Below are 25,113 nucleotides of genomic sequence, written 5' to 3'. Positions count from 1 at the left end.
TAATACTAATGTTAAATCAATAATTTTCATTTCTTGAAAAAGAAAATAGGAGTAACTTCTGTAATTAAGAATGTGTGAAATCAGTGTGAAATAAATTGTTGCATTGCACATATCCATAAGGATATTAAATCAAGTAAAACAAATATGAATGTACATCCCAATCCAAATGAAAAACTCCAAAGACTTTTATTATTGCTAAGGGTTCGAAATTTAAGCAAAGCACTGCAAAGGACAGTTGCTCAATCAGACACATGCAATGACCTCCAAACAGAAACAGTAAACACAGGAGACACCAAACAGAAAGGAAACAAGTCCATTGTTGAGATTGCTGAAAAAGAAAACAAAAATATACAGGTAAGACAAAAATAATAAAGAAAGAAAACATACAGACTTTTACATGCACACAAGAAATTTTTTTTTGTGCCTTCGAGAAACTATTCACATGTGCATGGGAATGTTTTGCATGCTTACGCATTACAATTTCTAGTTTTATATAACCCATTTCCTTTGTGTATGCCATCTTACTACAAATAAAAAGATAGCATGGTTGCACAGATCTACCTGGTCAAAATTTTGCTTCTCTTATGGTAGTACCTCTAATATCAAGGCATAATGCCCAATTTAACAACCTCTGTGGTGGCACACAAACCATGACACAAAATGAGCTGATGGCATAAAATTTGTCAATTTCAAGGGTCTATAAAAAAGAATGGTACTGTAAAAAAAGTATTTAAGATTTGGCTTTCATTGGGGCAGTATGCCATATTTCAAGGCCTCGGGTCTCTTTAATGCATAGTCTGTGGAGGCTAGGGCTGGGCCTCAATTTTTTTCATATCAGTCGATATCGATAATTATTACAATAAATATCAAATCTTTATTTCTTTCAAGTTTAAAGCCAGAATTTTGCTCCAAAGTGAAAGTTGTAGAAACCACACAATTAATTTTCCTTAACAAAACAAATATCGAACTAGAAAAATGTATTAGTTTCTGCATGATTTAATAAGTGACGGTTTGAAACAGGTTTGGGTTGCTTGATAAAATGAATAGTTATAATATCACTTTTTTTGTCTCTTACAAATTCACATTTGATAGTAGCTTGAGTTAGGATGCAGAAGTAAATTGTTGTTCATTTTTAAAATCAGTAACATCTGTAAAAATTGTAGCAACCTCAGTTTTATATGGTTAAACTTATTCTGACCAAGTCTTTTATTTTTTTAAATTAAGCATTGGTCTCCCATAGTAGCATACATTTAAATCACGATGAACACAGTTAAAACCACAAATAACACCTCAGTACCATGATAAAAATATAAATATATGCTGTTTAAAAACAGCAGTCTAAAAACATTCAGTATAAACTCTTCATATCGTTTTATCGAGGAAAATTATATCGCGATAATTATCAATATCGAATTATCGCCCAGCCCTAGTGGAGGCTAAGAAACAACACCACGAAATGGGCTGATGGCACAACAGATGGCTCAGTGTATATTGTCCTATATGCTAAATTTAATGGGGAACGGTACAGTTCGGTCTTTTATCGAGAACCGTTGCACCCCTAGCAGAGACCTTTGGTGCAGCTGGTTTTACGATAAATTTAAGCTCACAATGCTTTTGGGAGTCAGGATTTTCTGTGTTATTACAAAATGAACACAAGCCTTAGAGACCTACGCTGAGTGTGTCTAGAGGCATCATCAACCTAGAATCTCATCAACGACGTTGATGGTTCCGGCTTAGTGACTAAACAGTGGGGATAAGTAGCTAAATTCAGTCGTTTTAAAATAATTAGACAATGTGAATCTGTAAAAATATCATGGAACTCACCAGTTGATTCCACGAATCTGATCTGAGCTCTCAACCAATGATTCACTGGAGCTCCGCAAGGACCAACTCCCTCATTTTCATGTTGCACACCGAAAAGTAAAAAGAAAAATTAATAAATAATTCTGGAAATAAATAATCATAAAAAATAAAAACGCATGAACAAATACATTTTGAAACAAATAAATACATATATTAAACATAAAAAGAAATAAAAGAATAAGTAAATACAAGTAAAAAAAAAAAGAAATAAAAAGAAATATTGAAAATAAGACAAAGGAAGAAGGTAATACAATTCAGGATTAAATTTTATTACAAATGAACTTTGTTTTTATCAAGTCATTTATTTCTTTACTAATTTTTATGTTATTACATTTATCTAAATATTAATTTCTCTTTAATTTCTGCATGTTTGATCCTCCATACCATTGTAGTCCAAACCAATATGCTATTAAACGTCAAGAAAGGGATTAAAAAGCTAATTTGATAAGGTTTCAGGTAATGGTGTGTCATTTGAATTTGCTTACCTAAAGCTTCATCCATCAAACCAGGAAGCGAACCTTAGAACACCAGGCAATGGAAGACAAAAAACAAATGAGACAGCAATTAGCATCAATTGTTGTGAATGCTTTCTTAATTTTCCCCATGAACTATGCATATATACACTGAAAATGTTATACTAATGCCCCACAACACACATCAAAAAGGGTCCAAGCAAGAGTCCAGACCTGAATACAATTGAGAATTTGTGGAGAGAACTGAAGACCAGACTGATGGCAAGGAAGCCTTCCAAACTTAAGGGCCTGGAGATCTTTGCAGAGGAGTGGTAAAAAAAAAATCCCAGTGGAAATGTGCAAAATAACTTGTTACAAATTCTACAATCTGTTTGTCAGCTGTGATGAAAAATAAAGACATTTCCACTGTTCTTTGAGAAATTGTGTGAATAGTTGTGAACATGGAATGTTCTGTGAATGTAAAAAAAAAAAAATTATATATATATATATATATATATATATATATATATATATATATATATATATATATATATATATATAAAACAAAATGACTTTCTTTTGTCACCTTTTTTTGTATTTTCCATCCATTTGTCAGATAAAAATTCACTAAAATTAAAAATGTGGCCTGTGCATAAATAACTAACCTTTATATAACTGTGTAAACCATGTTATTTTAATTATAAATTATATAAATAAATGTTTGAGAGACAAGCAAGGGAATTGCTAAAACAAAGTACATATAGGACAGTTGGCGAAATAAAACCACCGTTAGTAAATTCAAGCATGGTCTGAATGGCCGTATAAGCTATGAAGTACTTTTTTTTTTTTTGTGTGTGTAACAGCAAATTTGAGACGATACTAAACAGAAAAGGTAAGAAGCAATATTTGTGAACAGCGCATATTAATGCAACTGTCAGAAAATCACAGCATGACAAACATCACTCAGTGTCACATTATTTCTGATTCTTGTGAAATTGGCCAATTATATATTTAGACTCACATGTCAGTATGGTGGCCCATCCTCCATTGTTATGATGGGTTTCAGCATCTGTGTCTTCCCAAACAGGATGTTTCATAGTCAGTCTGAGGATCTGGAGTAACAACAAGCCTCCCTTTAATAGGGATCCCATTTATAGAAAACACATGTCACTTTCAAGCAATACATCACTATTAAAAATCAGCCAAACCAAAATAAATATTCTAATTTCAATTATGGCATTTCATGGATATGTACCTAAAAAAATAAATATTATGCCATCTAATGTGTAGAAAGGAAACAAGTTGTGTTATAAACAAAAGATGAAGGCATATCTTGTTGATATTATTAGGTCCTGACTGAGAGAGGGAATAAAGCATTTGAATGCATTGGAATGCGTCTCGCGAGTGGTACTTTATAACTGTCACAACGTCATTAACGTCTGTTGGTTGAAGACGGTGGTGGAATAGACTGAATCCTATTGACTTTGCTCTTTTTACATAAATTGCGTGTATTTTGTAGGTAATTGTTAGATAAAGTTAGTTATTTCGATAAGTTTTCGTTATAGGTTAATAGTTACTATATAGTATTTATTGTAGTTGTATTGTACAGTTTGATAAGTTAGACTTACCATAGGTTAAGGTTTGTAGTTTATTCGTTGTTTATTTAACTTAGTGTTAAGTGTTAAGTTAAAGTGTTAGGTTGGTTAGGTTGTATATATATACACTGTTCATAAGTGTTTGTGTCTAAATTTTATACGAAGTTTGTTGTTATATTTACTTAAGTGTTCGCGTCGTGTAGTTCACATATACAAGGCTGCCAACTCTCACGCATTCAGCGTGAGACTCACGCAATTGACCCAATTCTCACGCTCTCACGCCACACCCCCCTTTTCTCACGCAGACTCGTGCAGCAGTGAGAAAAAAAAAAAATCGCGCCGCATGATCTCGCAAAGCAACGCGCAGAGAGACCTGGGGGCTGTTCCATAAAAGACGCTAAGAAAAGCGGGGATTAAAGTCCAAAACCTGACTTGAAATAACCTAACAAATCAATCGGGACTAAAGCGGTTCCATAAAGCACAATTCAAGTTCACGCAATCTGACTAATGCTATCCATGTTCAGTGAGTCAGGATAATGTGACGTACACGCTTATTCTGAAGCAGCCCTTAATGTCGATCATGGATCAAATCGATCCACCATAGCAAACAGCGAATATTTGTGCTGTTTAACGCATTTGAAACATTGTGTTTTCCTCAGTGCATAACTGATACGTCACAGGTATATTTTTTACATCTGTAAATGTCAGAAAGCCATGCAAATATATCCATTTAGCTGTCAGGAGTGGGCGGAGCTTATGCGAGAGAACGAGCGCTGCGGCGCGCATGCGCGCTACACAGAGTAAAATATACATTCTGCTAAAATATTTGTTGTTGGACATTAAATGTGACGCATAGAATTTTACTACATATAAGTGTATTTTTATGATAGCAGCAACTGTTAATCACTAGCTCAAATGAGTTAAATGTGTGTTCCTCTTATCAGTTAAAATGTACTCTGATTTCTATTATAAATTTACATTTTTAATTCAGTGATTTTAACTTTTGATTGTGTTTTTATGCTTTAATGCTTTAAAGAGCCATTTTAGATTGTAATGTTTTAATGTTCTAATAACCATAAAAGGTAAGTTACAGCTGTCATAAATTCAGAGAGAAAGGCTGCATGGCTAGAAACTTCTGATCAACTGCATGCACAAGTAGCAACAATGTTAAAATGTCATTCGCCTACATTTTGGGCACAATACATTAAATACAGTTGGTTGTAGCCTATTTTTTATTTATTTTATTATTTAAGGTGTATTTTCTGTATACTTTTATTTTTGGACCGATAATAAATTAAACTGACTGTATGTGAGAGAGTCAGTGGTAATATGGATGCGTTCCTATTGGTCAGAGTTAGAGGAGCTCAGCTTAGCCTGACAGTTAGCCTGCTCCGGACCAGGTTAGTTTGCCAGCATAAGTTGCCGGGGTAACTGAGTTTGAACTTTTTTAAGTTTGATTTATGAAACCGAATCTACCAAAAATAAGCCTGACTAACCGAAATAAGCCTGGCTTATACTCTAATCTTGGTTTATGGAACAGCCCCCAGACAGACAGTGTAGTGAGTTTTTTGTGACAATTGTGAGGGAAATACACAATGTATTCCCATAAACTGTGTAGTCAGCCGTTCTCCCTCCCATCTGCACCGTGTGAATTGTGAACACAGGCAGGTCAGTGAGTTACAGGGCGCCCCGTGTCTCCGTCCAGTTTAGGCTAGTAGCTAATATGCTGTTATAGTTTATATAGAATTAAGTTAGCATTAGCAGAGTTGTTTGTTTTGCAGCACTGAGCCAGGGCTTGACGTTTACCTTTTCCCCAAGGAGCACATGTGCTCCTAAGTCAAAAAATTTAGGAGCGCATTAAAAAAATTTAGGGGCGCAAGCACAATTATATAATTTATCAGAATACAGAAAGTACACAAGGTTTTTAAATAATTTTACTTCAGACACTATTTAATAGGCTAATTATGTAATTAATTATAATCCTATTAAACTGTGTCGGTATAAAATTTTCACAATAATCATTGAAGCTTTTGTCACGGTATATGTTTTTGTTTTTAAATCACAATATATAATTTTTAAGTGAAAAAAAGTGTTGTCCTCCTAACAGGTTAAATAACTTTATTAAAGATAATTTACTAAAAGACTTTTATAAAAAATACATAAAAATATAAAGTAAACGAGTGTTTCAAGATTAGAGTGCAAAAGATTGTTCAAACGAACGAAAGAACAATAGGTAAGTAAGGTCCCATTTATTAACATTAGTTAAAGCAGGTTAACATTAACTAAAAATGTGCAATAGCTAATTGTTGCAGTAGATAATATTCTTTGTTAATGTTGATTAATAAAAAATACAACTATATAGTTAATGTTAGCTCCATTGAATTATATTAAGACAACTTTTGATTGTATAATGTATTATTAAAAGTTGAAATTAAGATAGCATTATTAATAAATGCAGTCATTGTCTTTTTCATGTTAACTAATGTAACTTGTGTTACTGAACAATAATAACGAATCAGTCGTTGATATATAGATAGGCCCACTGTTCTCTATTATAGATCAGTGGATGGGCCATGTTTTAGCTTAGAAAAAATGTTTGAAAATAAATAGCTCATTAAGTCTTTAAGTAAGAATTATTTGATGCTATTGTGAAGACTAAAGCGAATATAAATGTCTAAATGACTGTGAGTGTGAAACATTATTTACACAGTTTTAGGAAAGTAGCGCAGCTGATTTGTTTACTGGGTTACCGGGGTAACGGCAGCGCCCTCTAGTGGCGAATGTGCGTCATTTAGCGCGTCTTCACTTTAACTCGCTCCGCTTTTCTTCTCATCTGTGCTCATTTAAATTAAACCGTTGCCTTTTTAAAGTACTAAAGTAATCATATGAAGCTGCATCGCAATTTTTCCATAAATAAACAGAATAAATTAATACGTTTGTTATAGGCTACTGTATAAGTTAGGCTGTTTTGTATTTTGTTTTGTATTCGCACTTGTGCTCCTAAATACATTTTCCAGTTTGCACACATCTATTTTTAGTCACAAATGCGAGTGAAATGCTCGCACTGTCGAGCCCTGTGAGCAGTTATTTTATATAACTTTATCATAAAAAAAAACATGACAAATATCTGGATATGCCTAGTCTTACAATAGAGCACATGTTAATCACATGTTAATCCTATTTCTGTAAAATGTTTGTGAAAATTAAATGTAATGTAAATCTCCCAAGAAATTCTGTACAGATACCAAATACTTAGACAATCAATATATACCTAATACACTTCTGCTACTGCAATGATTTTGTGTTTGTATTTTTTCCACACCAAGCCACGCCCCTCCATAAGCCCCTCCTCCATAACCAAGCCCCGCCCCCAAAATCTCACTCTAATGGTGCGTTCACACCAGACGCGAATGAAGCGTTAAGCGCGAGTGATTTACATGTTAAGTCAATGCAAAGACGCGATTAGACATCCTGCGGTGCGATTCGCGCGAATGAGGCGGCGCGAATGACGCGATTCGCGCGAATGGCGCGGAGCGAATTGAGCGTTTCGAGCGTTTGACGCGCGGAACGCGAGATTCGCGCAAGTTGAAAAATCTGAACTTTGGCGGATATTTCGCGCCGCGCCAACCAATCAGGAGCTTGCTCTAGTAGTGACGTGATTAACCCTTGTATTATGTTCGATTTTCGGGTACGATTTTGATGGAGCGGGTCAAATTGACCCTAATTGAATTCAATGCAATTCCCTAAATATCACATTATGAAAAACAAGGAGGAATCAGGTATGAACAGAACAATTTTAATATGAGCATTTGCCAGACATTGCAAACAATTAATAACAAAAAGTATGATTTTCAAAAATGTTTAACCACAATTTTTTAAACATGTTTGTTTTAACAAATGTTGAAAATAAACTACTGTAACTTTTAACATTTTAAATTTTTTATTCAACATTTTCTTTTTTTCTTTTTTTCCACATTTATGTTCAAAACATCCTAAATAAACAATTTAATATTGCTGTGAAATTAAATTAATTTTTTTTTTCCATAAACTGGCTTCCCTATACGGGCTCTTTTGTTCTTTAGGATGACGGAACAATATAAAAAAGTCACTCTTGACAGGATGTGCACAAAGCAAGCATGTGCTTTCTGGAGATGAACTTCTTGCATTTTACACACATGGTGCTGGTTTTGGTGTCATGTTTGGTGGGGCACACCTCGCATCTTTAGTCAGCTTTCGCTTGAGTAGCTCTTCACCAAGTTTGTAGGATGTAAAGAAGTTGTCACAGGTTATGCAGTGACCTTGCAGCCCTTCACTCATTTGAAGAACAACCCGCATCCCCTGGTTTCTCTCAGGTGTTTCACCTAGTGGCTTGCCTGTGTAAATTTGCATGTTGTATGCATAGATTTGGCATCGTAGGCTGCCCAAATTTTAATGCCATATTTTGCAGGCTTTTTGAGCATGTACTGGCGAAAAGGACAGCGTCCTCTGAATGGAACAAGGCGTTCATCCACTGTGACGTGTGGTCCAGGATTGTACATTAGAGGCAGGATATCAATCCATTTATCCCATACATCCCTAACTGCAGCTAATTTCAGACTCTATAATCTCTGAAATTACTTCTTTGACTGTTAATCTTTTTGAGATTATTTTTCCTGCTGTCTCTGTCAAAAGTCTGCTGCAACACTGAGCAAAAGTGTGGGAATACTTTCACAGGGGAGTGAGAAACAGACATAACAAAACATACATCAAAAGAAATGTTTTTATTTTGTGTCTGTGCAGCTGCCTTTGAACAAATGCAAGTGTGTCATTCTAACCTATATAAAAGACTGGATTATAAAACTAATTAAAATAGTTTTTCATGTAACTTGAGAGAAAGTAGACACGGGACCTTAGTTTTACAAAGTTTTTTCAGATACATAATAGCTCATTTTTACCATTTGTGTCAGAAAATCTTTTTTCAGTACTGAAAATAGTGAGGAAAAGTTCGGGGTGGTATAAAAACTCCACCATAACAACACATATCCAAGAAATATATTTAATTTGGGTCTGTAGTTCCTTTGGAACAAAAAAAAAAAAAGTGGGTCAAATTGACCCGCGAACATCAAAATCGTTAGAAAATGATTTGTGTACACTTCAAAACACATCAGTGTATCCTCACTTTGTATGCATGTTCATGGCCCTAAATGAGAAAAAGTCACAAAATGTCTTGAAGAAAAAGATAAGTTAGGTAGCATTTCATATCTGTTGAAAATAGAAATGATAGTTCACTTTTACCATTTGTGTCTGAGAAAGTCCTTTTCAGTACTGAATATAGTGAGGAAAAGCTCATTTTTCCCTTTCCAGGGTAGGAAAAACACCAACATAACAATATATACCCAATAAATATATTTAATTTGGGTCTGTACAGTTGCCTTGGATCAAAAAAACATGTGGGTCAAATTGACCCGCGAACATCAAAATCGTCAGAAAATTATTTGTGTAAACTTCAAAACACATCAGTGTATCCTCACTTTGCATGCATGTTCATGGCCCTAAATGGGAAAAAGTCACACAATTTCTTGAAGAAAAAGATAAGTTGGGTAGTATTTCATATCTGTTGAAAATAGAAATGATAGTTCACTTTTACCATCTTTGTCTGAGAAAGTCCTTTTTAGTACTGAATATAGTGAGGAAAAGCAAATTTTTCCCTTTCCAGGGTAGGAAAAACACCAACATAACAATATATACCCAATAAATATATTTAATTTGGGTCTGTACAGTTGCCTTGGAACAAAAAAAAAAGTGGGTCAAATTGACCCGCGAACATTAAAATCGTTAGAAAATTATTTGTGTAAACTTCAAAACACATCAGTGTATCCTCACTTTGCATGCATGTTCATGGCCCTAAATGAGAAGAAGTAACAAAATATCAAGAATAACATCACAGGTTAACTGGTATTTCCGACAGCTCAAAAATCTAAATGGGTCAAATTGACCCGGAACATAATACAAGGGTTAAGAGCGGAGGCAGAAATCAAAACAACAATAAAGGACATCTTATGTTTATCCACTACAGAGACATCAGAGCCAGCGGCAAATGTCAGAAGGACTAGCCGAGGTTATGCTCCTCTCTTCGGCATACATGAGCACGAGCGTCCGGAGCTCACGGCTCCGAAATCGGCGAAGCACATTTTCAAATAGGGGCTGTTTTTATAAATAAACCGCAGATTTGAGTTTTAAACAACTACATTCTCGGCTGAAATACACATGTCCAGTGTTTCCATAGCACATAAAGGTGATTTTATTTGCAAAATTCTATACATATGCTCTCTGTGGCAGTCATACCTGTGCGCCTGGCAGAAGCCTTGCCCATGATGCGAATTCGCGTCTGTTGTGCAGTGAATTTCACGCGCGAATGAAGCGAATTTCACGCGCGAATGAAGCGAGTAAACCCAAAATGTTCACGCGTCCAACTACGCGCGAATAGCGCGATTTATTCGCGCAAGTCGCGTCCGGTGTGAATGCACCATAAGATGAACTCAAAAGTTGGCAGCCCTGCATATAGGTTAAGTTATATCTAGTTTTTTAGTCAGTTTTAGCGTTTAATACGTCGCAGGTCCATTACACCGCTGTCTACTGGGCACACACAGTTACATTTGTGGTAAGTAAATGTATTAAATATACTAAGTTTTCATTCATAGCTTAAAAACTGCGCGTGACGTGCGCGAGAAGTTATACACTGTGCGGCCGCGCGACTTGAGGGATCATTACAATCTGCGAGTTGCAATCTGTCCAAAGAATTGTTTTTTGAATAACAGAACAACTAAGTTAATCATAATAAACATCTCAACGTTTAAATTACGGTAAAATCTTACCTTTTTTAAGAGTTTCGCTCTCTCTCAGTCTGCCAGCGACGCGTCTGCCAGCCATTCCGTGCGCATATTCAAAGGCGGAAATAGCCCAACTTCCCGATCTCCTGTTTACTGAGGGGCAGCACTATGCATACCGCCACCTAATGCACTGGAGTTTAATCAAAACGGGTCCAAGTGTTGAATATTATGGCAAACACACTAAAAAGTCTTCATTTGTGGACCGCAAAAAACAAAAGACGCGCCAGTGAAAGTAGCTTTTAGGCCAAATCACAATAATAATTCACTCCTGTGTTTGAAGAAAGATGTGGTTCATGAACGTGTTCCTATGGTCATAGTTGGGTGTAGACTGTGCACGCTATTGATTCAGCCTGGATTTAACTATAAACATATATATATATATATTATCTTTAACATTTACATTACTACATTAAAATGTAACTTAATATTATGTAATATTTATATTTAAATGATACATTAAAACATTAAAAATCTAAATAGGATGAATTTACAAACTGTTTACTTAAAATAAAACCAGATGTTGAGTTTAGTATATGTATATACATATACACACACACACAAAAGAAAAACTTAAGTTTAATATAAACATGATATTCAAGTAAAATTCCAATTTAATTTAATAAAATATGAATGTTTAATAGAAGCAAAAGCACTTTGAACAGTGGGCAGTGGGGTCAAACTGAATTTAATTTAATAAAATATGAATGTTTAATAGAAGCAAAAGCACTTTGAACGGTGGGCAGTGGGGTCAAACTGAATTTTTTTTTTTTTTTTCCGGAAACATTGCTATTTTTAATGCTTTTGAAAGCATTTCTTTGATCATAAATAATAAAAAAAAAACTATTATGAAATATGAATTATTACAATTTAATGTACTTGTTTACTATATTAAAATCCTTTAACATTTAATTTAATTTAATTTACTGCCATTACTCCAGTCTTCAGTGTCAAGGGCACAAAAGAAAGCAGACAAAGAAACTATCAGTTCAGTTGAGATGGCCAGCATTGCTGAAAGTGACAGCCTTAATCACAACCAGCACATTGAGGAGGATCATCTTGACATGTTTTCAGGTCCAGCCCTGTCAAGTTCTGAGAGCGAACAAGATATTACACCCACGCTCAGGAAAGAACTTTCTGAATGGGCATGTATGTTTCAAGTTAAACATAATGCTGTGGATGCTCTATTAAACATTCTTAAAAGACATGGGCATGAAGACCTTCCCCATACTGCAAGGACGCTCTTTGGACACACAAACCATTATGAACTTACTACCAAAATATGGTGTTGTGAGTGTGCAATTTAATGTGGCAGATCAGCTCTCAAAACATCTGAGCAGGTATCCTGCAGCTGTGACAGACCATCTGCAGTCACTTGACCTCTCCCTGAACATTGATGGGCTGCCAATGTTCAAAAGCTCAAACGTATCCCTCTGGCCAGTTCTCTGCTCCATAAACTTGTCTCCAGAATGTATATTCCCCCTGTGCATATCAACTGCTGCTTCCAAACCCAAAACACCAAACTTTGCCTCTGACACTGTTCAGCAATTAGCAGAACTAATCCAGGATGGTCTTACCTGGGTAGGGAGACACTTAAACATCCAACTGCGATGTGTTACCTGCGATGCTCCAGCTAAAGCTATGGTAAAGTGTGTAAAGCAGTTTTCAGGATACTATGGGTGCGATAAATGCAACCAGAGGGGATCTTGGGATGGTCGGATGACATTTCCTGAAACAGATAACCTGACCATGAGAACAGATCAATCATTCAGGGAATGCTGGCAACCTGAACACCATCAAGAAGAGGTGATCTCACCCTTCTCTGTCCTCCCGATCGACATGATCAAATCATTCCCCATAGATTACATGCACCAGAGCTGTCTCGGGGTAACGAAAAAGCTGCTTCTCTTGTGGACAAGAGGGAGAACAGATTTCCGGATGTCATCAGGAGATGTGACCCGTGTAAGTGACAGGCTGGTGACACTAAAGAAGTCCATTCCAGATTGCTTTGCCAGGAAGCCAAGGGGCTTGCAGGAAATAGACCGCTGGAAAGCAACAGAGTTCAGACAGTTTGCTATCTACACGGGGAAGATTGTTCTCAAGGGAATCCTCCAAGACCAGCTGTATGAACACTTCTTGAGCTTCAGCACGGCTCTCTGCATTTTGGTGAACCCAGATCTCACAAAGTCACAAGGACCTTATGCAAACCAGCTGCTAAAGTATTTTGTAGAGAAAGGACGGGAGTTGTATGGAGAGACATTTCTGGTTTACAATGTCCATTCCTTGCTGCACCTTGCAGAAGATGCCCAAAACTTTGGTGCTGTCAGAACAAGCGAACAATACAGTGTTATGCAGGGTGTACACAAATTTACAGCCATATCTGAGGACACCGTGTGATTCACGCCTCTATGGAACATACACGGCTAACATTAAGCATTCTCAAATGCATTGCTTAGAAAGAAAGTCCCTCCAGAGGAGAGCAGTCATCGTGGAGGAAAGCTATGGGATCAAAATTGTGGTGTCCATTCTTCATACTTTCTAGGGTGTGACAAAAAAAATTAAATCACCAAAAATGAAAATAAAATGACAAGAGAACGACAATTTGGGTGAAAATACATACTTGAAGTATCCCTTTGCTCCCTGAGTCTCTACATCCTTCAGCTTCACCCCTGAGTCTCTGCCTCCTGAAGCTTTGTCCCCTGTGTCTCTAATTGCTTCGTCTTTACCCCTGAGTTTCTGGGTCTACAGCTTCACCCCTTGGCCTCTGCCTTCTGAAGATTTGCCCCATGAGTTTCTGCCTCCTACAGCCTCCTTCTGTCTTCTGATGATTTGCTCGCCAGTGCCATTCACTTTTGAAATCCTAGATGTTTCCAGTACAAGAAACAACATTGGAAAAAATAATTTAAGTATAAGGTTAGAGAAAGTAACCAATGATTGTCTATTAATAGGTGATTGTGTATGTTTCATTTGTGTATTGCAAGTTGAACTTACAGATTTATCTAAACTTCACTTACAGGTTTATCTTCGCTATGTAGTCCTCAATTTCATTGAGCAAAATGAGGTTGAGGTAGCACCGTCTTCGTGGCTCGAAAAGATCGATGGGGTAGGAATTAGTCCATATATGTTTTTAGAAAACATTAATGCTACACATTAGACAAGGTCAACTATATAGGAAACATTTAGTAAGCATCCTTGTCTCTGTCTGAAAGGTACTGTTCTGCTATTGGCCTAATTCAAATGTTGGGACCAAGGTCATAAAATGTGCCATTCCAGACAAACATCTCTGGACAAAATATGCAGTCAGAATATTTTCTGACACAGGTAAAGTATAATGCCAAGGTTGTTGTTTTTTTCTCTTCAGCTACTGGCAACCATTCCTAAAATATAAATGATTTATATAAGATTTATTAAACTAAATTTGTTCTATTTTGAGAACAGACAGTTACAACCTAGCAAGGTATCGTGCCCAAAAAGCAGTTGAAACTTCCCATGTTGAGGACTCGGATGGAAATAGTTCACGAAGAATTATACCACCAAGAAGATTTAGAGGTATGATCTGTGCTAACACTGTAAATAAGGTAAAGGTTCACACTGAAAGACAATTGCAGTTGTAACTTTTGTTTCTTGCAGAAGAAGAACTTCAGCCCACCAAACCCAGAAAGACACCACAGACAAAACGCTGTAAGAACACAAATAAAACAAATTAAGTTGGAATGACCAAGGAAAGCCAAAATGTACGTTGCCTATACATATCTTCTTAAAAAGCTAATTTTGTTTTACAGTTCAAGAGGACAGTGAATCATCCCAAGGTGACATCATTATTATGCCACTGTATTCTTTGTTTAATGCAAGGTTAAACAGTGGGAATAAACTATTCAGAACAGAACCATTTAGCATAATTTTTTAACTGACATAATACTGCTTTATTGCCCCGTTGCTTTTGGCCCTGAAGATGAGATTTCCTGTTTGAGAGCAAAGAAAATAAACAAACGGCCAAGATCAACAGCAATTGCATCTAACTGTAAGTAGAAAGTTGACAAAAACTGTTGATGATAATCTAAAAATGGAATTATCTTTCTATGTTGTGCAAAAATTATTCATGAAGACCATTACATTAAAGGGATAGTTCACCCAAAAATTAAAATGATCTCATCATACTCACCCTTGAGTTGATCCAAAACTGTATAAATATATTTGTTCTGCTGAACACAAAGGGTTACAGATATTCTTCAAAATATCTTCCTTTGTGTTCAGCAGAACAAATATATTTATACAGGGTTGGAACAGCTCAAGGGTGAGTATGATGAGATAATTTAAATTTTTGGGTGAACTATCCTTTAGGAAACATCAAAAAGTCCCTGCAAATTTTTTTGTTTGTTTTGTTTTCAGCTGGGGAGCCTGATGAAGGTAAAGTTGCTATGATTCACCTTCATTTGTTTGCTGTAGTCTGAAATGTATTGATATATATATATATATATATATTTATTTATTATTATTACTTTTTTTCTGAGTTAGATGAGGAGCAACCAGTAAAAAAAAAATCAAAAGGATCTTATGTGATGTTGCCTGAGGCACCTTGCTGTGAGTACATTAAAATCTCAATGGAATTAAGAGAATATTCAAGGTTAAAGTCAGTCTACCATATTTATGTTATGTTATGTTGATTACTACAAATTTTAAAAGTTTCATTAAAAACATGCAAAACTCTAATAACTAATATTACATAAAAATTCTCTTGTTTTTAAAGGTATTGTGTCATGATTTAAACAACACGCTAATAATATTGTTTTTATGGCTGTACAGCTTAACACTGTATACAGCTCAAGAAAGTTTGATTGTTGGACTAACAATAGGTCATGAATTTTTTAATTTAATGTTTTTTCTTTCTTTCTTGCAATGTGACCACAGTTCCATCTCTTTCAACACCACAACTGCAGCCACATCAGTCAGTTTCTGCCAACCAGCAGAATCAAGGTACACTAAAACACACACAGACCACACACACACAGTTGTGACTTGTTTTAGGAAGTGGGATTAATCCACAATTAATCAATTATTCATCAAAATCAAAACTCTTCATTTCAATTAGGCATTTTAAAGTTACATAAAAATATTCTTGTTTTTCAAAGGTATGATTTAAACAACATGCTAATAATATTTTTATGGCTGTATAGCTTAACACTGTACAGCTCAAGAGTGTGACTGTTGTACTAATAATGAGTCTGATTTTTTTTCTCTCTCCACGTAATATGATCACAGTTCCATCTCTTTCAACACCACAACTGCAGCCACATCAGTCAGTTTCTGCCAACCAGCAGAATCAAGGTACACTAAAACACACACAGACCACACACACACATCTACAGTATATATATACACACATTGATACAGATATGTGACCCTGAAAACCAGTCATAAGGGTCGAATTTTAAAAAATAAAATTTGAGACTTTTAAATTTTAAACAGATTTATAATCTTTCCACTGATGTATGGTTTGTTAGGATCGGACAATATTTGTCTGAAATACAACTATTTGAAAATCTGGAATCTGAGGGTGCAAAAAAATCTAAATATTGAGAAAATCACCTTTAAAGTTGTTCAAATGAAGTTCTTAGCCATGCATATTAATCAAAAATTAAATTTTTATATATTTACGGTAGGATATTTACAAAATATCTTCATGGAACATGATCTTTTATTAATATCCTAATGATGTTTGGCATAAAAGAAAAATCTATAATTTTGATCTATGCAATGTATTTTTGTCTATTGCTATTTGTATGTGCTACTTATGACTGGTTTTGTGTTCCAGGGTCAAATATTTATCTGACAAAATGTTTTTATATGACTTGTTTTAGGAGGTGTGATTAATCCACAATCTCTTCGAGATGGTAACTATTTAATTTCATCATAGTTATTCAATTATTCAAAAGACTTATGTTGTCTTATGACAGTTATTTTATTGCTGTAGTTTGTAATGCCATTTGTTTCAAAATAAATTCTGCACAGATATCTACAAGTTATTTGAGAATTTGGAAAGAAGAATTATGTTGAAACTGGACCAAATCCAAAACAACATTACATCAGCGGTTGAAACATTGCAGCAAACAATGAGCCAGCCAGGCACCTCTGTCTCTGATCTCACAGAGGTGCTAGAGAAGCCATGTAAGACAGTAGATGAATTAGAGGAGTTATGTGACAAGCTGAAAGATGCTGAATTTCGAAAGAAGATGGTATGTGCCATAACACAAGCAACATTAGTCAGTTTTAACCTATACTAATTCAAAACATTTTGGTCTTGTGTTTAATTACTGATTGCTGTTGTTTGTAGATTCGTTACCTGTGTCTTCAGAGTGGAGGCAGCTTGGGAGATGGAGTTAGGAGAATGATGAAAAAAATTGGAGATAATTCCTTATGGGGATATTACAGTTATAAAGGGAGAAAGGGAAAACTTATATTTCAGCAGCTCCTTATTAATGATGTCATCATACGTAAGTTTAAAAACACTAATGACTTATAAAGTGTCAATTTCAAAATTCTAATTATTTGGATTGTAAATAAGTTGTAAATAAAATGTACAAATTAAAATTTGGTAGGTTGTAAATGTTGTTCTTCATTTTAAATGTAAAAGTTCTTAATACATATACATATACATTCATAGCAGAAATAAGATTTATGTTTGATGTTTTTAGAATAGAAATTTGTAATTCAAATTTCTAGTTCTAATTTAATGGTGATCTCTGTATTAAATCAAGGTGCTTGCAGCAAGGCATACCCACACCAAAAATCCCAGAGTGTGGAAGAGATGATTGCTGTCATTCTAAAACATGCCCCGGATCGTGCAAAAACAGTTAATCGGGTGAGTGCATTATGAAATTTAATTATATAAGTAATTGTAATAAATCTCACACGGCGTCCACGCCAGCAGCAGCAGCGAGCACGCCTTTAGCGCAGTCCGCGTTCAAGCTAATTGAGGAGAACTGCTTTGGAACAATTATGTCACTATTGACGTCTAGTGGACAGCCGCACAGACGTCCGCCGGACGTTCATAAGGACGTTCACAGGACGTCAAGCGAACATTCGGGACGTTCAGGGGACTTTCACTTTAAATTTTATTTTTCTTTCTAAATTTTATTTTACTTGAAGATGACATTTACAAATTAAATTATTAGGTTAGAAAAGACTTGGATGCTCTTCAGTAGCTAGTAACACAGAATTTTGATGTGGGTTTATTGCAAGACAACATTTTAGACATAATTTATGATTTATGAATGTGTTCATTTCATCGTTTTAGATTAGAAGCCAACGGGAGGAGCTATCGGAGTAACCGCACATGCCAGAGCACACAGTGGCTTTTCCTGACACAGCCACCCACCCACGCAAGGAAACGGCACCTTAATTTTCTAAAGAGTTGAATGCAATTGAAAAATTGAACCTGTATATGTTGTTTTTGTATATGTAATTCTTCTCTTTATTATTGTTAAATTATAGCTACATTTATTTTATGTTTCTTGTAAGTCCATTGTTCTCTTTAGATATAGGATATTCTGATGTTTTGTTAGGCTAGTTGTATATATCTTTTATGTCTTAACATATAATAAAAAAAGGGAAAAAAGAAACAAAAAATAGTTTTTTTTAATTGTTTAAATAAAATGTAGCCTATTTGTTCCAACTATTTTGCACGTGTCTATTTTCTTTTGGTTAGACTAAAAGTATAATAAAATGACAAAAGAGGACTTAAAGTGAAAGTCCCCTTAACGTCCCGAATGTCCGCTTGACGTCCTGTCAACGTCCCCGTGAAAGTCCGGAGGACGTCTTCGCGGACGTCCGTTCGACATCAAGGGGACCCTACACGCTGACGTCCGGGGGACGTTTGCAGAGGCCATTTAGGGGACGTCATGGGGACCTTTTTTTGTTAGCTGGATCCAGCTATAGACAGGCTCTAAAAGCTGCAAGGGCAGAGCATATCCGCAAAATCATAACCAAAACAATCCAAGGTTCTTATTTAGCACAGTGGCTAGATTAACAAATAAACACACGCCACCCGATCTAAATATTCCCTCACAATTTAATAGTAATAACTTTATGAATTTCTTTACTGATAAAATAGACAACATCAGAAATACAATAACAAATGTATATTCTACTGCGTCTATTTCAGCTTCATTCATCGCACCCAAAGAAAAACTGCAGGGCTTTACAACTATAGGACAGGAAGAGCTAAATAAACTTATCAGTGCATCTAAACCAACAATGTGTTTATTAGATCCTGTACCCACTAAACTACTGAAAGAGTTGTTACCTTTAGCAGAAGAACCGCTTCTCAATATTATTAACTCATCGTTATCTTTAGGTCACGTCCCAAAACCATTCAAGCTGGCGGTTATTAAGCCTCTTATTAAGAAACCACAACTAGATTCTAATGTACTGGCAAATTACAGACCATTTCAAATCTTCCGTTTATGTCTAAAATTTTTGAAAAAGTTGTGTCTGCTCAATTGTGCTCCTTCTTGCAAAAAAATTATCTCTATGAAGAATTTCATTCAGGTTTCAGGCCTCACCTTAATACAGAAACTGCACTTGTTAAAATTACAAATGACTTGTTTCTTGCTTCAGACCAAGGCTGCATCTCATTGCTAGTATTACTTGATCTTAGTGCTGCATTCGACACTATAGACCATGACACACTCATAGATCGATTACAAAACTATACTGGTATTCAAGGGCAGGCTTTAAGATGGTTTAGATCCTACCTGTCCGATCGCTACCACTTTGTTCATTTAAATGGAGAGTCATCACAATTATCACCAGTAAAGTATGGAGTACCACAAGGATCTGTCCTGCTATTTTCAATATACATGTTGCCTCTTGGTAATATTATTAGAAAATACGGGATTAGTTTTCATTGTTATGCTGATAATACTCAACTATATATCTCAACAAGACAGATGAAACTTCTAAACTATCTAAGCTAATAGATTGTGTAAAAAATGTAAAAGATTGGATGACCAATAATTTCCTCCTATTGAATTCAGATAAGACAGAGATATTACTTATTGGACCAAAAAACAGTACACAGAATCTTGTGGATTATAATTTGCAATAGACGGATGCACTGTTACGTCCTCTAAAGTCAAAAATCTGGGTGTTATATTAGACAGCAACTTGTCCTTTGAAAATCATATTTCCCATGTTACAAAAACAGCATTCTTCCATCTTAGAAACATTGCCAAGCTTCGAAACATGCTACCTGTTTCTGATGCAGAAAAGCTAGTCTATTGTAATGCACTGCTAGGTTTGTCCTGCATCTTCAATAAACAAGCTACAGATAGTCCAAAATGCAGCGGCTAGAGTTCTTACCAGGTCAAGAAAATATGATCATATTAGCCCAATTTTACAGTCTCTGCACTGGCTACCTATTAAGTTCTGTATCATTTACAAAATATTATTACTTGCCTATAATGCCCTAAATGGTTTAGCTCCTGCGTACCTAACTCGTCTTCTACCACGTTACAATCCAACCCGCTCCCTAAGGTCGCAAAACTCTGGACTTTTGGTAGTACCTAGGATAGCAAAGTCCACTAAAGGAGGTAGAGCTTTTTTTGTTCTGGGTTCAGACACACTCTCTCTGTTTAAATCTAGAATAAAGACGCATCTCTTTAGCCAAGCATTCACATAATGCATCTTATAATCTTGTACTGCAGTTATATCTGATCAAATGTACATTATTATTATTCTTTAGCTTGGGTTGAACAAATAATTTTTGCTTAGATGGAACAGCAGCTACGCTAATTATGTCTCTATTTGTTTCTCTGTTTCTAGGAATTACAGAAGCTTCAGTCTGGATCCAACCCTTAAATGATCTGAGATGACCGAACACCTGAGAAAAGATAACGCCAACCCCTCAGAGGATGCCAATGCTAAAACAACATACAGAATTACCAAATTTTGCCATAAGTTAAATATATTAAGGTTCTGCAATATATAAATATATTGTGGAAACTTAAATTCCTGTAGAGCTGCTTTGCAACGATTTGTATCGTAAAAAGCGCTATACAAATAAACTTGAATTGAATTGAAACTTGAATAGAATTGCTATCGTGACCTGATGCATGAATAGTTTTTGTTCAGTCCTGCAGTCTTTTGTGTAACTGTGAGTCTCTAGCACAGTAATAAACAGCTGTGTCTTCAGTCTTCAGGCTTTTCACCTCTAAATGCAGCATGTTTTTGCTAGTGTCTTTGGTGATGGAGAACTGGCCCTGTAGAGACTGAGCATAATATGCACTTGAGCCAGTGTCTATATATCCAATCCACTCCAGTGCTTTCCCTGGTTTCTGACGGACCCAGTGCATCCAGTAGCTGCTCACTGAGAATCCAGACACAGCGCAGGACAGAGTCACTGAATCTCCAGGCTTTTTCACCACAGAATCTGACGAGGTCAAAGACTGACCACTAACAGCTGAAAAACATGGAACAAATAATGTTAGATTATGTAGAACAGTGGGATGTCCTCAACAATTCAGAAAAAGTAAGAATGTCTCACATGAAATGATCAACAGTGGAACTAAATGCAGTAACACCTCCATCATCTCCCCGAAACTGTGAACTGTAGAGTCAAATATTTAGCTGCACTGCAGTTGGACACAAACACTGTCTGAGACTTTTGTTTTATAGCACAAGTCTTTTAACAGTTTAAGTAACATCGACCCTCCCTACTAAATCATGGCATTTGCATATATTCTGCAAAACAAGGTAACTCTGGCAATACTGGACCTGAGAATTTTTTTATTATTATTGAGTTCTGATTAATATAATACATACACATTTTATTTTATTTTTAGGGCAGTACAGACGTTTTCCGAAATGTTATTGTACAATATGTTTACAGTAACACATTTCAAATTGCATCAACTCAAATCAACTTAAAAATCTATACAGATAACTTAGATAAAAACAACCAGCTCTTTTTTTACTTCAGAGCAATGTTTCACATTTTGACCCAGTTATTACTATTTCTGGCATACTATAGAAATCAGGCTGTTACTGTCATTGGTGTGGGTGCAGTAAATGTTAGATGTTTTTATGATTGGTGTTTTTGGTAGCAGTATATCTGTTTAGAGTGGTTTTGGAGGACTGGTGCTTGGATGTGGTATTTTAAGGCATAGGTAAATGTCCTTAAATATGTTGGAGTAGGACAGGGAGGACAGGGAAATTTAAATTCACTTTTAAGCATCCCTTCAGTTATCAAAGCAAAAAGTACATTTGTATATCTATATAATTTGAATATACCACTCAGCTTTTTGATTTTAAAAAGAAATACACACACATACATATACATTTAAAAATATAGTTCACCCAAAAATAAAAATTCAAGTTTGTCTATACAATGAAAGTATAATGTTATTTAGGGTAGAATCACATCTGCTGTTCCAGAAACAATGTATAAGATTTTAGAAATGGGAGAATAGAATAATAAAGTAATAAAGAAAACCATTCAAATTTGAAAGCAGAAGGCTAAAATGTACTAATTTTTATTGCAATCAAGATTAAATCTGCAGTGATATAAAGTACATGTGGATTAAGGTATCAAGCTAATTGAAATCTTCTCACTTCAGTTACTTTCAGTTCTTGTAGAGCTGCTTCATCAGATGAAGTCAGTGTGTCTCGAGCACAGTAATAAACAGCAGTGTCCTCTTCTCTCAGACTCTTGGCTTCAAGATACTGTGTACTTTGAGACACGTCCTCACTCAGCGTGAAGTGATTTTTCATTGTATCTGCGTAATCAACACTACCAGAGCCAGAGTCCACTCTCCCAATCCACTCCAGAGCTTTCCCTGATTTCTGTCGTATCCAGTGCATGTAGTAGCTTGTCATTGTAAAACCAGATATTTTACAGGAGATCTTCACTGTTTCTCCAGGTTTCTTTATCACAGCAGGTGACTGATCTAACCGGATTTCATCACCGCTGATACCTGTGGAATAAAAAATAAATAAGTTACATTGATGTAGAGCATCCATTAGTGTATTGAATGCTCTTGGCTAGAAAATAAAAGGAAAATGTCAAACTTACCTTGAGCTAAAATCACTACAATAATGAACAACCAAATGCTTTTTGACACCATTGTTAAAAAACCTTGACTGCCTTGTAACTGTAGAGGTGTATTCTAAATTATAATTTTATCTTGAGTTGAATTGTGTGTTTATATACAGTTAAAGTGGAGAGTGAGTTTGCATACGCCACATGTTTGGGCTGTATATAAAGTTCTGAAGTAACGTGGGTGGAAATGTGAGGAGGTGTTACTGAAACGGCACTGTTGAAGAATTACACATGAACTCCAATTTAACCACATTTACTTCAAGTGAATTTGATCTTAATTTCTTGGCTCTGTTTTTGATGACATTTTTGTGATATAATTTTTGTCTCTACAATTTACATTTTTCAGACAAAAAAAGTCATGTTTTCACTGTAAGTTAGGTACTCCCTCTTGTGGAAGCAGTGAATTATTGCTGTAATGTACTATTCAACATTTAGTAATGTAGGGGTTCTTCAAGATTGCATTCTTCATGAAAATTTTAACATTTCAGTTTTTTCATTCACAAGTAATTGTGTTGCTTTTCAGTTTCTCAAATTACAAATGCGGAATGACAGCTTGTGTGTGGAAACAATGTCGGATTTATTTATTCATTTATTTTAATTCTGCATACGGACTGCTTTAAAAACCAGGTGTTGTGTGTTTTCAATCCATGAGATGTCATTAGCATCTGTCAAAGTGAACAACATTCCTCGCTGTTTCTGTGACTGTATAAATATTTTAAACTATAGTCAGTTAGAAATATATGGAAGCAGAATAATGCCAATAGTTTTTGAAACATAAAGCATGCTGAATTCCACAAATCGAAAAAAAAGATGCATGGCAATTAACAGTGCTTGCATTTTAATGCCTTGTATTTCCAGGGCTTGCATTTTTAAGTCCTGAAATTTAACAGTTGTTTATTTAAGCTGTGAATATTTCAATTCTAAATATTTCATACACATTTTCATAATTCAAAATAATTCATATTCACCTTACAGAATTCACTTCCAAAATATTTAATCTGTTTAAAAATATTTGACAGGCAAATTTCGGTAATTTTATTTCACTTTCCGAATTCGCTGCCACAAATTCCGTGGTTAAAATTCGGCAGAAAATTCGGAGTTGCACATCCGGGACCCGCAGGAATAGCAGTAGAGCACCGATACATGATCTCCAGCTGATGTCAGCCGCTCACCAGCAGGTGGCGCAATCGGCTGTTGATGAAGGCCATTCATTCACAAAAACTGATTTGCAGAAATGGAGCAAGCTCTAAGTAGAAGTTTTGATGGTTTTTAAATTCTTTATTTGGGTTGCTTAGTTTCTGTAACTTTGTATCATGGCTTGTGTGACTGTGCTGTAATACTGGGGTTCCCTGTCACACTCCAGGATTGCGTAACCGCCTCAGTGATATAACTAATACAGCGATACAAGACCTCAGATCTCAGAACACTTTACTGATGATTATGCCAACTATATCCACATTGAAGCAGTTGTGGAATATGAACTAACGCGCAAGGTTTCACCTGTTTCCCTCAGAAATCGGTTAAAGAAAACGTGTAGCAATGACAGCTATTTAGGCTATTAGGCTTGTTTGAGATCAAAGGCGGATATCGCGTTATTCTCACTCATGTGCTGTGCTGCTGATAAACGTGATATAATTTCAGTTCTGTTGTTTTTATATGTATATAATTATGATGAACAAGACACTCAAAGTGCTTGCTATTTAATCCCATACGAAAGAAAGGCGTATTTATCATCCATTTCTACTTTAATACAAATTTTTATAGAAATATGACAACAATAACATCTCACACAGAGATCGCACTGTCATAGTGTTTGGGAATATTCAAGAATAGTTTAAAATACACAATCACAAGAAATCAGATAAAAAAATAAAATAAATAAAACATTTTAGCAGAGAACGCAGCATCACAGTTGTGTGAACAAATGAGCTGTGTCGTCAGTCAATCGTTTCCCATCATGCTTTTGAGCACAGTCGGTGGAGACTGGAGAGCAATCCGACAGCCGCCTCACCGTCCAAGAGTTTTTTGGCACACTTCAGCATGACATCAGAACAAGGCGGAGTAACTCGGACACGTTTTATTTATTTATTTTAAAATGTGTTTATGGTAACTATTATTTATTTGTTTTTCTTTTTATATTTCTTTTTTGTTATTACTATTATTTAGGTATTTACTGTTTTGTATTCTGGCTGTGTATGTATTTTATTGCTTTGACTATTTCCCCTGTGAATGTTATATGT

General features: G+C 35.5%; 1 protein-coding gene across 3 annotated transcripts in view; it reads right to left on the bottom strand.

Moving 5' to 3' along the window:
* The window catches only part of LOC306859147 (immunoglobulin mu heavy chain-like), a 344,847-nt gene that overhangs the window by 216,789 nt on the left and 102,945 nt on the right, over positions 1 to 25,113 (bottom strand). Inside the window, exons 1-2 of one of the 3 annotated variants that reach the window (XM_079400027.1) lie at positions 21,320 to 21,432; positions 20,929 to 21,235 (exon numbers count right to left, since the gene is read on the bottom strand). The exons of 1 other annotated variant lie outside the window; for it this stretch is intronic. In XM_079400027.1, coding sequence (XP_079256153.1) covers positions 20,929 to 21,235; positions 21,320 to 21,365 — 353 coding nt within the window. In that variant the 5' untranslated portion in view covers positions 21,366 to 21,432. Of the gene's footprint in view, positions 1 to 20,928; positions 21,236 to 21,319; positions 21,433 to 25,113 lie in introns of those variants that run through there. One more of the 3 variants, XM_079400026.1, reaches the window with a different exon arrangement.

This window comes from Barbus barbus (genome assembly GCF_936440315.1).
Source record: "Barbus barbus genome assembly, chromosome: 3".
Classification (NCBI taxonomy): Eukaryota; Metazoa; Chordata; class Actinopteri; order Cypriniformes; family Cyprinidae; genus Barbus; species Barbus barbus.
This window is presented reverse-complemented; position numbering and strand designations above follow the sequence as displayed.